We start from the raw sequence: 11,753 nt of genomic DNA, 5'->3' as shown, positions 1-11,753 counted from the left end.
TCAAAATGCTAGGTTGTCTTATGCTTCTTCTACTGAAGTTGCTGAGAATCTTCTTTCATGTTTTCTGGAATGGTTTACTTTTTCTAGATGGCAATCAAAATTGTGGAACCAATGCTCCACACATTAACATTAGGCCTCTTAATTGTGATCTGTCTCCTAACAGTATGTCTAGGCAAGGTGATGTGTTATTCTTTAAAGTCAATCAGGATTGACATGCATTGGCTGAAACTAAAGAAAAGAAAAGGGGGAGGTTCAGGGAGTTAGCATAGAGTGGCTCTCACACAGGCTTGTGGGACCTGGGGTCATGCTAAGCTTGACCAAGAAGTCTCTTTTAGATCCAGGAATGTGGACATATATATTCTGTGCTGAGCATTGAACCCTGCTGCTTTCCTCACTTGTCTGTGAGAGAAGCCTCTTGTGTTGCTCCCCTGTTTTTCTCCTGCTTATTCTGGCAGAACTTTATGATTGTAAGACTGAAGTTGTTTTCCTGATATTGCGAAGTTAGAATAGTTTCTTCTCTGTTCTGAGAAGCAAAAAAAGTCTGAAGTTCTGTAAATAAACTTATCCCATCCTTGTTGGGATCCCTCCAACCTGACCTTGCTTCATTCCCACTGACCATTGTCAGGAGACCCCACTTCCTGGAAAGTGCTGGTTGCTTACAAAGATGCAGTCACTAATCTGGATGTTATAGGGTAATTCTCAAATGGATTTGATAAAGGTAGTAAATCTTAGGAAGGCTAGTCAGAAAAGAAGCGTGTCCAGTAAGAGTTGTTTATAAAAACAGGGGACATTTGGATTTCATTGGAGTGTTTCCCTGGCCAGAAACTACAGCCCTCAAACCTTACCTGAGTCATCCAAGGGTCTTGAGGCAGAGAAAGAACATCTCAGAGGAGGCTGACTCCTCATTTCTTTGTGTTGTGGTGAGAAAATTTGGACTCTGTCACTGTGACAGGGAGTCTTCAGGGGTCTTCAAGCCTCATAGAGGAGACTCCAAATCAAGAGCTATATCAAGACCATGATAACGTGGTGGCAAGGGTCTTTAGGTGCATAGCTCCCAAATCAAGACATGCAATAAGGAATCCCAGCCAGAATCACCAGGAGGGTTTGTCAAGAATTATTCAGAAATCCAAGCCTACATGCAAAGATCTAGAGGAACAGGTCCCAAGTCAAGGCCTGGAGCAAGGAAAGCTTTTAGCCATACCTGGAGTGCAAGCTTCCAAGTCACTGGAAAGGGATTCATTGGGAGTAAAATGAATTCACCCTTTACACTGGAATAACAGTGTCTTGCAGAATAAGCATTCACTGCTAGCAGACAGTAGCTGGACAGTCACTAGGTAATCAGTGGTAGCACAAGGAAGTGGACTATGGGGCATCTGGTTGGTAGAAGTACTTTTATACTGGGGTAATTCTATTTGGAATAGTTTCCTTTATATCATTCATGCCATTTCAAGGAGTACAGTCCTCATTGACTGGTGTACAGCTATTGTGCACATAATTTCAAGTTGAATTTTTAGGTGTGCCATCTCTGATGTGCAAATCAGGGTCATGCATATAAGGGCAGTGTTGGTCAAAGACTCTGCCCACAGGGCACTGGGCTGCAGCTCTGTGATGTCAGCTTGCAGCATTCCAAGACTAGGAGCTTGGCATTCCATGGCAAGTTTGGAATGACTTCGGGCTCCATTTTGTGGTGGCCTCCATATGCCCTTCCTTTGCCAATAAGTACTTATTGTAATATTATGTCATAAAATGAGTAATGATTCTGGTAGTATTTTCTACCCTACAAATTGTCTCTTAATGCATAAAAGCAAGGTATTATCCAGGAGTCATGATTTAGACCTGTAATCCCAGCTGTTGAAACACTGAGGCAAGAAGATAATTACAAACTCATGATCAGTGTGTTCTACAATAAGACAGTCTCAAAATGCAAGAAATGAAAACAAAAATAGCAATAAAAACTGCTCATTCGTTTTTTTCTTTTTTGAAGCAAGCCTAACAGAGAGAAAGGCACACAGAGAGAAGAGAGATAGAGAATTGACAAGCCAGGGCCTCATCCACTATAATTGAACTAGAGAAGCTGGCACCACGTAGTGCGACCTTGTGCTTGCTTCACCTTTGTGTGTCTGGCTAATGTGGGATCTGGACAGGCAGATGCCTTACTTGCTATCTCTGCAGCCCAACTGCCTTTTTTCTAACGGGAAAGTGAGAGAGAGAGAATTGGTGCATCAGGGCCTTCAAGCAACTGCAGTTAAATTCCAGACTTGTGTATCTCCTTGTGTGCATTGCGACCTTTTGGGCTTGCCTCACTGTACATATGGTTATGTGGGACCTGGAGAGTCAAACATGAGCCCTTAGGATATCTCTTTATCCCTGTTCATTCATAGTTTAGTAAATAGAAAATAGTTGTACCAGGCAGGATTTATAATTTTAGCTATTCAACAATTTCTACTATCTTTCAAATATTCCATTTCCTATATTTTATAAGTAAATGTATGCATAAATCATCTATGTTGAAGAAGTTTCACTCAAAATTATTTACAGATCATTCTTCTAAAAAGTGTCCACAAAGTTGGCAGAAGGAATCCAAGAGATCTCTGGACTAATGTGAGGGAACAGGATGTTCCGTTGAGACCAATCTCTCCACCCTTGATCACAGGCTATTTTAATCACTATATCTAGAACCACAGCTCATTACAGGGTCAGAAATTACATGTAAATATCCCTCTAGGTCAGACTATGCTAGCAGCAACAAGGAGTTTTAACAACTCCCACTGAAATTTGAATTCCCAGAGTACCAACAAATTGCCCCCCCCCCCACCAAGTGGTGCATATTTTTTAAAAGAGATGAAAACCAGCATGCAGAATCACATACAAAGTATTACAGCTAAAAATGGCAGATTTTCACCTTTCAATAATCCCTTGAAATTTCTCATAGTGTACCTTTAGAAAGGTAAGTGGAAATATTGTACAGAGCTAATTCATTACAAAGGTCATTAAACTAAAAATGACACCTTAATGAATTCCCCTACCCAAGAACTCATTTTACACTATTTCACAATGAGCTGGAATCAACAATTCCTGTAAAAACAATATTATAGTAATATGGCATTAGGTTGCTAGTGATTGAGTATAAAAATTCCAATTAAGAAAGGTTACTCCTGACTATTCAGAACACTAAACCATGATTGGGAAAAAAAAAAAAAAAGAGAGAGAGAGAGAGAATCTAGAAGTATAAAAAAATTCAGATTAGGGTAATTTTCATTTTCTTCACATTTCAGGAATTTGACAGAATATGTAAATAAACATATGTTCAAGGGAAGAGAAGGAGATAGTCAGAAAAAATTCATAATCAGATCTAGGTATTTAGATAATCTTTATAAAATCCTCCTTGTAGGTGATAATAAAGAAATGAGGTCTGTGATGTGTAAAAAGGAAGATGTTAGATGTTTATATTCAAAACCATGAAGAAATAATAATTTAGAAATTTAATTTTAAATACTATTCATTATAGGAAAGTCAGAATAGTAAACAGGCTTTGAAGTAAATGAGGCAGCGAAACATAAATTTGAATGGAAGTTGTTAAGAAATTTAAAAACTATATTCCATTGAATTTACAGCATGCCCTGGATAATCTCAGAGGGGGGAAATGTTTGATTTCATGCAATAGGACAGTATAGAAGGATGTATTTAAAATATAAAATTATTGTACTAACGTTAATTTAAAGGAAAAGCAAAAACAGATAGCAGTTTAAGTTCCACTGAATATAATTCTTATAAGACTATCCTTGTAATTGTGCATTCAATGATCACTGTTATATTCAAATAGTTGTGCAAATATCACCACTCTGATTACAACTAATTGTTATCTAACCTTGTTTATAATGACAAACACAAAACCTGATTTTAGACACTGCCCACAGCAAGATTGTGTGTAAGACACCTGTTTTCTTCATAGACTTGCCTTTCCTAAACATTTCATGCAAATGGAATTATACAACTTGTGGGTCCTTTGTTTCAGGTTTCCTTTATTAAGAATAATGGTTTGAAGCTAATCTCTATTTTAGCATAAGGTGTATAATTTTTGCAAAGCCAAATCACTTTAGAATGAAACTGTTTATTTTGTTTAGTAAGCTATAATCAATTATTTTATATGAAATAATATGTCCTATACACACACATAGCCATGAGCAGAAATTTTCACATCCAACTACTTAATAAAATAAGTTTCAGCAAATACCATTTCTAATAGGAATTTATATGGAAATTTCCAAGGATTGGGATTTTAGATTGTATGAGTGACTCAGATTCAATCCATGCCCTCTTGGAGTGTGGTAAGTCTATGCCTGGCTGGAAGTTTATACCTACATAGTCTAAACTGTCTAAACTAAATTCTGATCATCCCTCTTGGGGATGGTCTTGACTCTAAGGCCTGAGAAGATTTACTTAAATTATGTATTGATTTCTCATTCATGGAATAAGATATGAAGAATAAATAATAAAGTCCAGTGTCTTTCAGAGCACATGATTATAATACAATTTTGATTTTCTATTCAAGAATTGATGTTTCCTTTCCAATACAATTTTTATATAACCTTTTAATTTTTATTTATATTTCCTTTATATATATGTATATACATATATAATGCATATATATATCAAAGACTTTGTAAATATATATATATATACACACACACACACACACACATATATATATGTATGTATGTATTCATACTATAAAATCAAGGAAGTTGAAAGTAGACATAAATAAATAATTGTGAGAAGCTTCCCTGAAAAGGGAAGAGAGAAATAAGAGAAGAAAATACTGGATATCACTAAAAATGAGGGCCAGATTTCCTTCTGAATTATCAACTAGTTGAAATAAGGCATACTTAATGACTCATTAAATTGAGTTATCATCTAAATTGTTATATTGCCATATCCCAGAACATGAGAATCTGTATAACAGTTATTCATTCCCAAATTATAATTTACCTACTCATTTACTCTAACAATTGTGTATTTTTGTAATTCTCCAACATGTTACTAAAGATCAAAATTATCATCACATAAGCCTCAAAAGCAAAATTCTTGATCACATTCACGAAAATAATCATGCACATAACCCTGCAAAGAAGATATCATGTTTTGGTGGTCCTTGGATGCAGCTTGGTGCTAGCTCATCATGCGTTGTGCATTCAGTGTGCTCTTGAAAGCTGACTAGTAGGAATTACATTATTATCATCTCTAACTTCCTAATCTGGAAGCATGATGCATTTCATAAAGGTACTAAGAAAGAAAAAGCAGAATTTTGAATAGTGTGATAGTATCTTTTGAATCTTACATGAGTAGAAATAGAAATAAGATAAGGAGAAGAGGCATTTAGCAACATGTCTTATTCCAGTCGCCTTTTTAAAGCACACTTCCTGCTTACTCTCTTCAATATTTCCTTTGTATAAATCTTCACACATTATCTACATCTCATCCTTTAATGATTATTTTACGTTTTTTAAGTGCTAAAATCACATCTGAAGGTATCACTTGAAATTGACCTTGACTCATTTTTGCTTATACCCTTAGTAAATTAAACATTTTCTCATATGGCTTATTTTTTATTTTCTTGATAGTCATGTATTTCTAGATTATAAACTCTGTAGAATATATATATATATATAACAGTATAACAGTTAATAGTAATACCAAGGGACCTCTTCTTATTTATTACCTATTTCCTAAGGACTTCATGAGACATCTGAGTTCTGAGAATGTTTAATAATTTGGTTGTAATATATATCCTTTCTATATTAGATGCATGTGGCGTGTTAGTAGAAGCAGATTCTGGTGACAGACTGAGTTATCTTAAATACTAGTATTTATCCTTGTTGTCTGTGAATCTCTGAAAAAACAAATGAAATACTTTTATACCATAACTTCCTTATATGCAATATGATGACAAGGTGGCCCTTGTCATGGGATTTCTATATCACTGAAGGACTTAATGTATGTGAAATACTTGGAACAGAGCTGAGCACATAGTGATTACATAAGAGTTATTGATCACTCTTCATGACTCCAGAGCCTATGAAGGATGTCCCAGGAAAAAAAAATTAGTTTTATATATTGTAACGCATGCTGATTAAAAGCATTAGAACTCAATCTCTTTACTAGTTATATACATACACATACATGTACTGCAAAATCTCTTTACTATGAATGAGTAATAAAAGGTTTGGAAAAGCATGCTCAAAATATCTAACATGGAATCCAGTTTTTGAAATCCTTAGTACATGACACAACAGATTAAGAGGGAGAATTATTTTTAATGAATTTAAAGACTGTGTTACACATATAAATTAAATTCTAATCTGTGCTTGATTTGTGAAAACTGTTAAAAGACCTTGCTTCATAACATGGAACAACATAAGCCTCTTAGCAATCCAGATTCCCTACCTTAAAAAACAATGACAAAATAAATATTATCTGTAGCAGACAGCTTTAAGGCATCGAGATGAACTTTTAGATCAGGCACAGTTAAGGGGGAAGGGATTTATTGAAGCTTACAGATCCAGGGTAAGTTCTATAATAGCAGAAGAAGCTGACCATGCTTTCACAGGTCCATGAACATGCAGACAGAGAAAGAGAGGGAGAGACAGAAAGAGAGAGAGAGAGAGAGAGAGAGAGAGAGAGAGAGAGAGATTGAGAGACCACAGGGCAAAGCCCTTAGCATACTTTAGGAACTCTAGGCACTTTGTACATCTTTAGATTAGAATTTTAAATCCACCACCACACCTTAGGGGTATAAGATCCAGCCCAGTGACACCTTCTCCAGCCAGGTGGCTGCATATCTAAATTACAAACTGTAATAGAAACATGATAGAAACATGAATACATTGGGGCTATCTATTCAAGCTACCACATTCCACCCCTGGCCCCTAATAGATTTACAACCATATTAAATAGTAAATTGAATTTAGTTTAATTTTAAAGGTCCCCAGTGTCTTTACCAACTTAAGATAGTTTTAAAGTCCCAATCACCTCTGAGATTTAAGATTGTGTTTTAATTATGAGGCCTGTGAAATCAAACAAGTTATATACTTTTAACAGATAATCAACATATGGAACATTTTTAACTGATATAAAGCATATGAGGGAGAGACTGGAATAATGTAAACTCAACAACCATTAAGCAAACATCAAACTTTTCTCCTTTAAGTGTGATATAACCAGTGAATGACAGTCTTTGAATTTTTTAATTCTGCCCCTCCAGCTTGACAGAGCAGCCATGGAAAACTTTTATCCCAGGCCAACAGTATACTCTATGGTAGACTTTTCATAGTTTTGGTTTTAAAACTCTTTGGTACTTTATGCAAACTATGGTCCATCTATGTCAGCCTGTCAGGTTCATCACGCCCTGTCTTATGTCACATCTTAGCAGTGCCTCCTGGAACTGTGTGTAATTTATGACCACTCTATGCATTTTTATGCTTCCAAAACAAATATCAAAAGTGCAGAACACAGTCATATTTTTAATTTAGGGATAGAATAAATTGTAGCATCAAAAAGCAGAGTTGTTTTTCTAGTCAACTCTTTTTTTTTTTTTAATTTTTTTTTTTTATTTGAGAGCGACAGACACAGAGAGAAAGACAGGTAGAGGGAGAGAGAGAGAATGGGCGCGCCAGGGCTTCCAGCCTCTGCAAACGAACTCCAGACGCGTGCGCCCCCTTGTGCATCTGGCTAACGTGGGACCTGGGGAACCGAGCCTCGAACCAGGGTCCTTAGGCTTCACAGGCAAGCGCTTAACCGCTAAGCCATCTCTCCAGCCCTCTAGTCAACTCTTTCCAGAAGAGTTTGTATGTCTACTACAGTCTTTTTTAAGGTACTTCTCCATTGTTATAAAGCAGTTGGCCATTTCCCTTAAGATTGTTGGTGTTTTACAATAGTAGCTTCAGTAACCTAAAACAAGTCTCAGTGTCTGGAATTTTAACTTGTTTGAGGTTTTTTAACTTAAAATTTTAAGTTTCTCAATCCCTTATCTTTAGCTAAGCAAATCAGTCTATTACAAATTCAAATCTGATCAAATTCTCTGGGGACCTGGGCATCAAAACACAGTATGCCTTTATGCCAGTAGCCCAGTTCTAACAAAGTTCTCTGTAGTCTTTCCTTTCCCTTAGGACTTTTGTAAGCCAAGCTTCTAAGTTCAATTTTCTCTGCACTTAGCATTTTCAAACTCTCAAAAGAATAGTCCATCATATTTGGCTTACTACTCCAGAAGGCATCTTCAATTGTAAGCACCAAGTACATGTCCATTCCTCCAAAGCAAAGTTCCAGAAAGGCCAAAATCCACATGGTCAGATTTATTTCAGCATTCTACCCCACTCTGGGTACCAATTTCAGCTTTAGGTCACTGAGATGGACTTCCAGACCAGGCACAGATATGGAGGAAGGGATTTATTGAAGCTTACAGATTCAGGGTAAGTTCTATAATGGCAGAAGAAACTGGACCTGTTTCACATGTATAAGCAGAGAGAGAGGGAGATAGAGAGGGAGAGAGGGAGACACAGAGACAGAGACAGAGAGACATAGAGAAAAAAGCTACAAGGCAAACCCCACAGCATACTTTAGGAACTCTAGGCATTTTGCACATCTTTAGATTGGAATTTTAAACTCCCCACCACACCATAGGGCTGTAAGATCCAGCCCAGTGACACATCCTCCAACCAGGTGGCTACTGATCTAAATTACAAACTATAACTAAACACTGAATATATTGGGCCCCATCTATTCAAACTACTACAGTAACCAATTGTGATCTGATATTCACATGTTGATAACTTAGTACACAACATGAAAATAGATTGATGAGTGTAATTAGATAGAACAAAATGATAGTTGATATAACTTCTACCTTTTTAAAAAAATGTTTTTGGCTTATTTTTATTTATTTATTTGAGAGTGACAGAGAAAGAGGCAGAGAGCGAGAGAGAGAATGGGCACATCAGGGCTTCCAACCACTGCAGATGAATTCCAGATGCGTGTGCCCCCTTCTGCATCTGGCTAACGAGGGTCCTGGGGGAATCCTGCCTCGAAACGGGGTTCTTAGGCTTCACAGGCAAGTGCTTAACAACTAAGCCATCTCTCCAGCCCAACTTCTACCTTTTAAAAGTTTTAGTATTTCATAATTATAAAAATATTGTTTAAAGAATATTATTTATAAAAATATCTGATGGATAAAATATCTCAAATATAGACACTGATATATTGAAATATTTAACACTGTAGGTTTAAATACCATCTGTGTTTGTTATCATCAACTAATGGAAATATATAAAATTTGGCACTAATTGTGGCTTGATTTTGTTTATAAATTTTTGGATTTACAGAATTTCCAGAAGTAAATGGATTATAAAAATGGATCTACTGTGACTGAGTTTATTTTAGTAGGATTTTCTGGAGAATGGAAACTTCAAATTTTCTTCTTTGTGGTATTTTCCTTGCTCTATGGCGCTACTGTTGTGGGAAACACTCTCATTATGATCACAGTGACATTTAGTTCCACCCTTAATTCTCCTATGTACTTCCTTCTTGGAAACCTCTCCTTCTTGGACATGTGTCTTTCCACTGTCACAACACCCAAGATGATCACAAACTTGCTTGCTGAGCACAAGACCATCTCTGTAGGGGGATGCATGGCCCAGATGTTCTTCATGCACTTCTTTGGAGGTGCAGAGATGACACTCTTGATAGTCATGGCCTTTGACAGATATGTGGCCATATGCAAACCCCTTCACTATAGGACAATCATGAGCCACAAGTTGCTGAATGGTTTTGTCATACTTTCATGGATAATTGGCTTCATACACACCATGAGCCAGATGATGTTACTAGTGAACTTACCTTTCTATGGCAACAATGTTGTAAACAGCATATTTTGTGATTTTCCACTAGTGATCAAGCTTGCCTGTGCTGAGACATATACTCTGGAATTATTTGTCATTGCTGATAGTGGACTGCTATCTTTTATCTGTTTCATCCTCTTGCTTGTCTCCTACACTGTCATTTTGGTTACTGTAAAACAGAAATCATCTGGAGGGCTCTCCAAGGCTTTGTCCACATTGTCTGCCCATATTATGGTGGTCACTCTATACTTTGGACCCTGTATCTTTATATATATCTGGCCATTTGGTAGTTTTGCAAGCAATAAAATGCTAGCTGTATTTTACACTGTTATCACACCCATGCTCAATCCTTGTATTTATACACTGAGAAATCAAAAAATGCAAACATCTATGAGAAAATTATGGTTCCAACATTTTATCTTCACATAGAACTTCTGGATTTTAGTACTATGTAATTAAACAACTTCTAAGTATTGTGGGTACATGGAATATAGGTAATGGCTTGTTTCACTTTTTATTTAAGAATCCTGACCAATGCAGAAAATAATTGATGCCAAATTACTTTAACTCTACAGCCAAGGACATCATAACATCTCTAATATTTAGAATGTGATCTGCAGAAAAATACATATTTCCTCCATAGATATTCAATATATACAATTGTTGAAGAACTAACTTGAATAGAATATGTGAAGAATCCTAGAAATGATTTCTGCTGATATAGATAACAAAATTTACTCCTACATTTATACTATTATATGTACAAGAAGAAATCATGATTGATTTGGGTTTATAAAGAGGATAATGTTCAAATTATTCATCAATGAGACAAAAATAAGTCAGAAATTTCAAAATCATAGGCTATCGCCCTAAATGCACCCTATATCATCATCACAACCATGTGAGTGAAAGAGGCCAGAGGGAAATGCTAATAAAAGATGATTTTAAAAGACCTGTAATATGTATCTGCCAAGACCATGTGTTGTGAACATAAAGACCCACAGCTTTCAAACTTAAACCATTTCTTTTGACATTGTTGAATATATCACATAACTACCTTTAAAGAAAGAGACTTTATATCAAACTTGTCTATAATAACCATGCAAATAGAAGATAAAATGTTATGGGAATCTAGAATATTTACTGTTAGAAAGTATGTTGGATTCTATTATTATATAGTAAGCAAAAATAATCACAGTGTTACAGAATGCATATTTAGTGATCTTGACAATTTTAGGTAAAATATACATATACTTGTGGGTGGAATTATACTTCACGTAATAAAATATTGTGTAAGCTTTTATGTTTGTCAGTATAGCATATACAAGATTATAAAGCATTTTATTCACAATAATGTAAAATATCTAAAGTCATTTAAAATTACTTCAAAAATCTTATAAAATAATATCTAATACTCAGTAGGAAAATCAAATACCATTCAAGGAGGAACAACTAGCCAAGAACCTTGCCCATTCTGAGACTTTCCAGAATACCTGTGTCAAGAGTTCTTATAAAGAGAACCCTGAATTTGACAGAGAAGTGTGCATTGGGCTTTGGGCCTGTCTATGAGGGGCACAGGCTTAAATCTATGCTTCGGGCTGACACCAGAAAGAAAAGTTAAATGTGTAAGACATATAGCAGAGATCAAGGTCTCAACCTTGAATCTCATAGGTGATTAAAACAATTACTCTCTATGAAGGATTTGGCTGGTCATTGCACTCTTCATATGATCCAAAATATCAGAAAAAGAAATTTTCAAAACTTGCTAGATCTGATATAAACAAGATAATATTGAATTACTGTCTTCAAAATGGCTGATAGACAATTCTAAAAGACAAACAACATGGAAAGCATTTACTCACA

At 35.8% G+C, this 11,753-nt stretch overlaps 1 protein-coding gene across 1 annotated transcript; it reads left to right on the top strand.

The window, feature by feature from the left end:
- Nucleotides 1-9,389: 9,389 nt before the first annotated feature.
- On the top strand, nt 9,390-10,319 carry LOC101597750 (olfactory receptor 4L1-like). The gene has a single exon (XM_004670127.1). The coding sequence runs from the start codon at nt 9,390-9,392 to the stop codon at nt 10,317-10,319; it is 930 nt and encodes a 309-aa protein (XP_004670184.1).
- Nucleotides 10,320-11,753: the final 1,434 nt, after the last annotated feature.

This window comes from Jaculus jaculus, chromosome 8, assembly GCF_020740685.1.
Source record: "Jaculus jaculus isolate mJacJac1 chromosome 8, mJacJac1.mat.Y.cur, whole genome shotgun sequence".
NCBI lineage: Eukaryota > Metazoa > Chordata > Mammalia > Rodentia > Dipodidae > Jaculus > Jaculus jaculus.
Note: the sequence above shows the minus strand (reverse complement) of the source record. Positions and strands in the feature narration are given on the sequence as shown.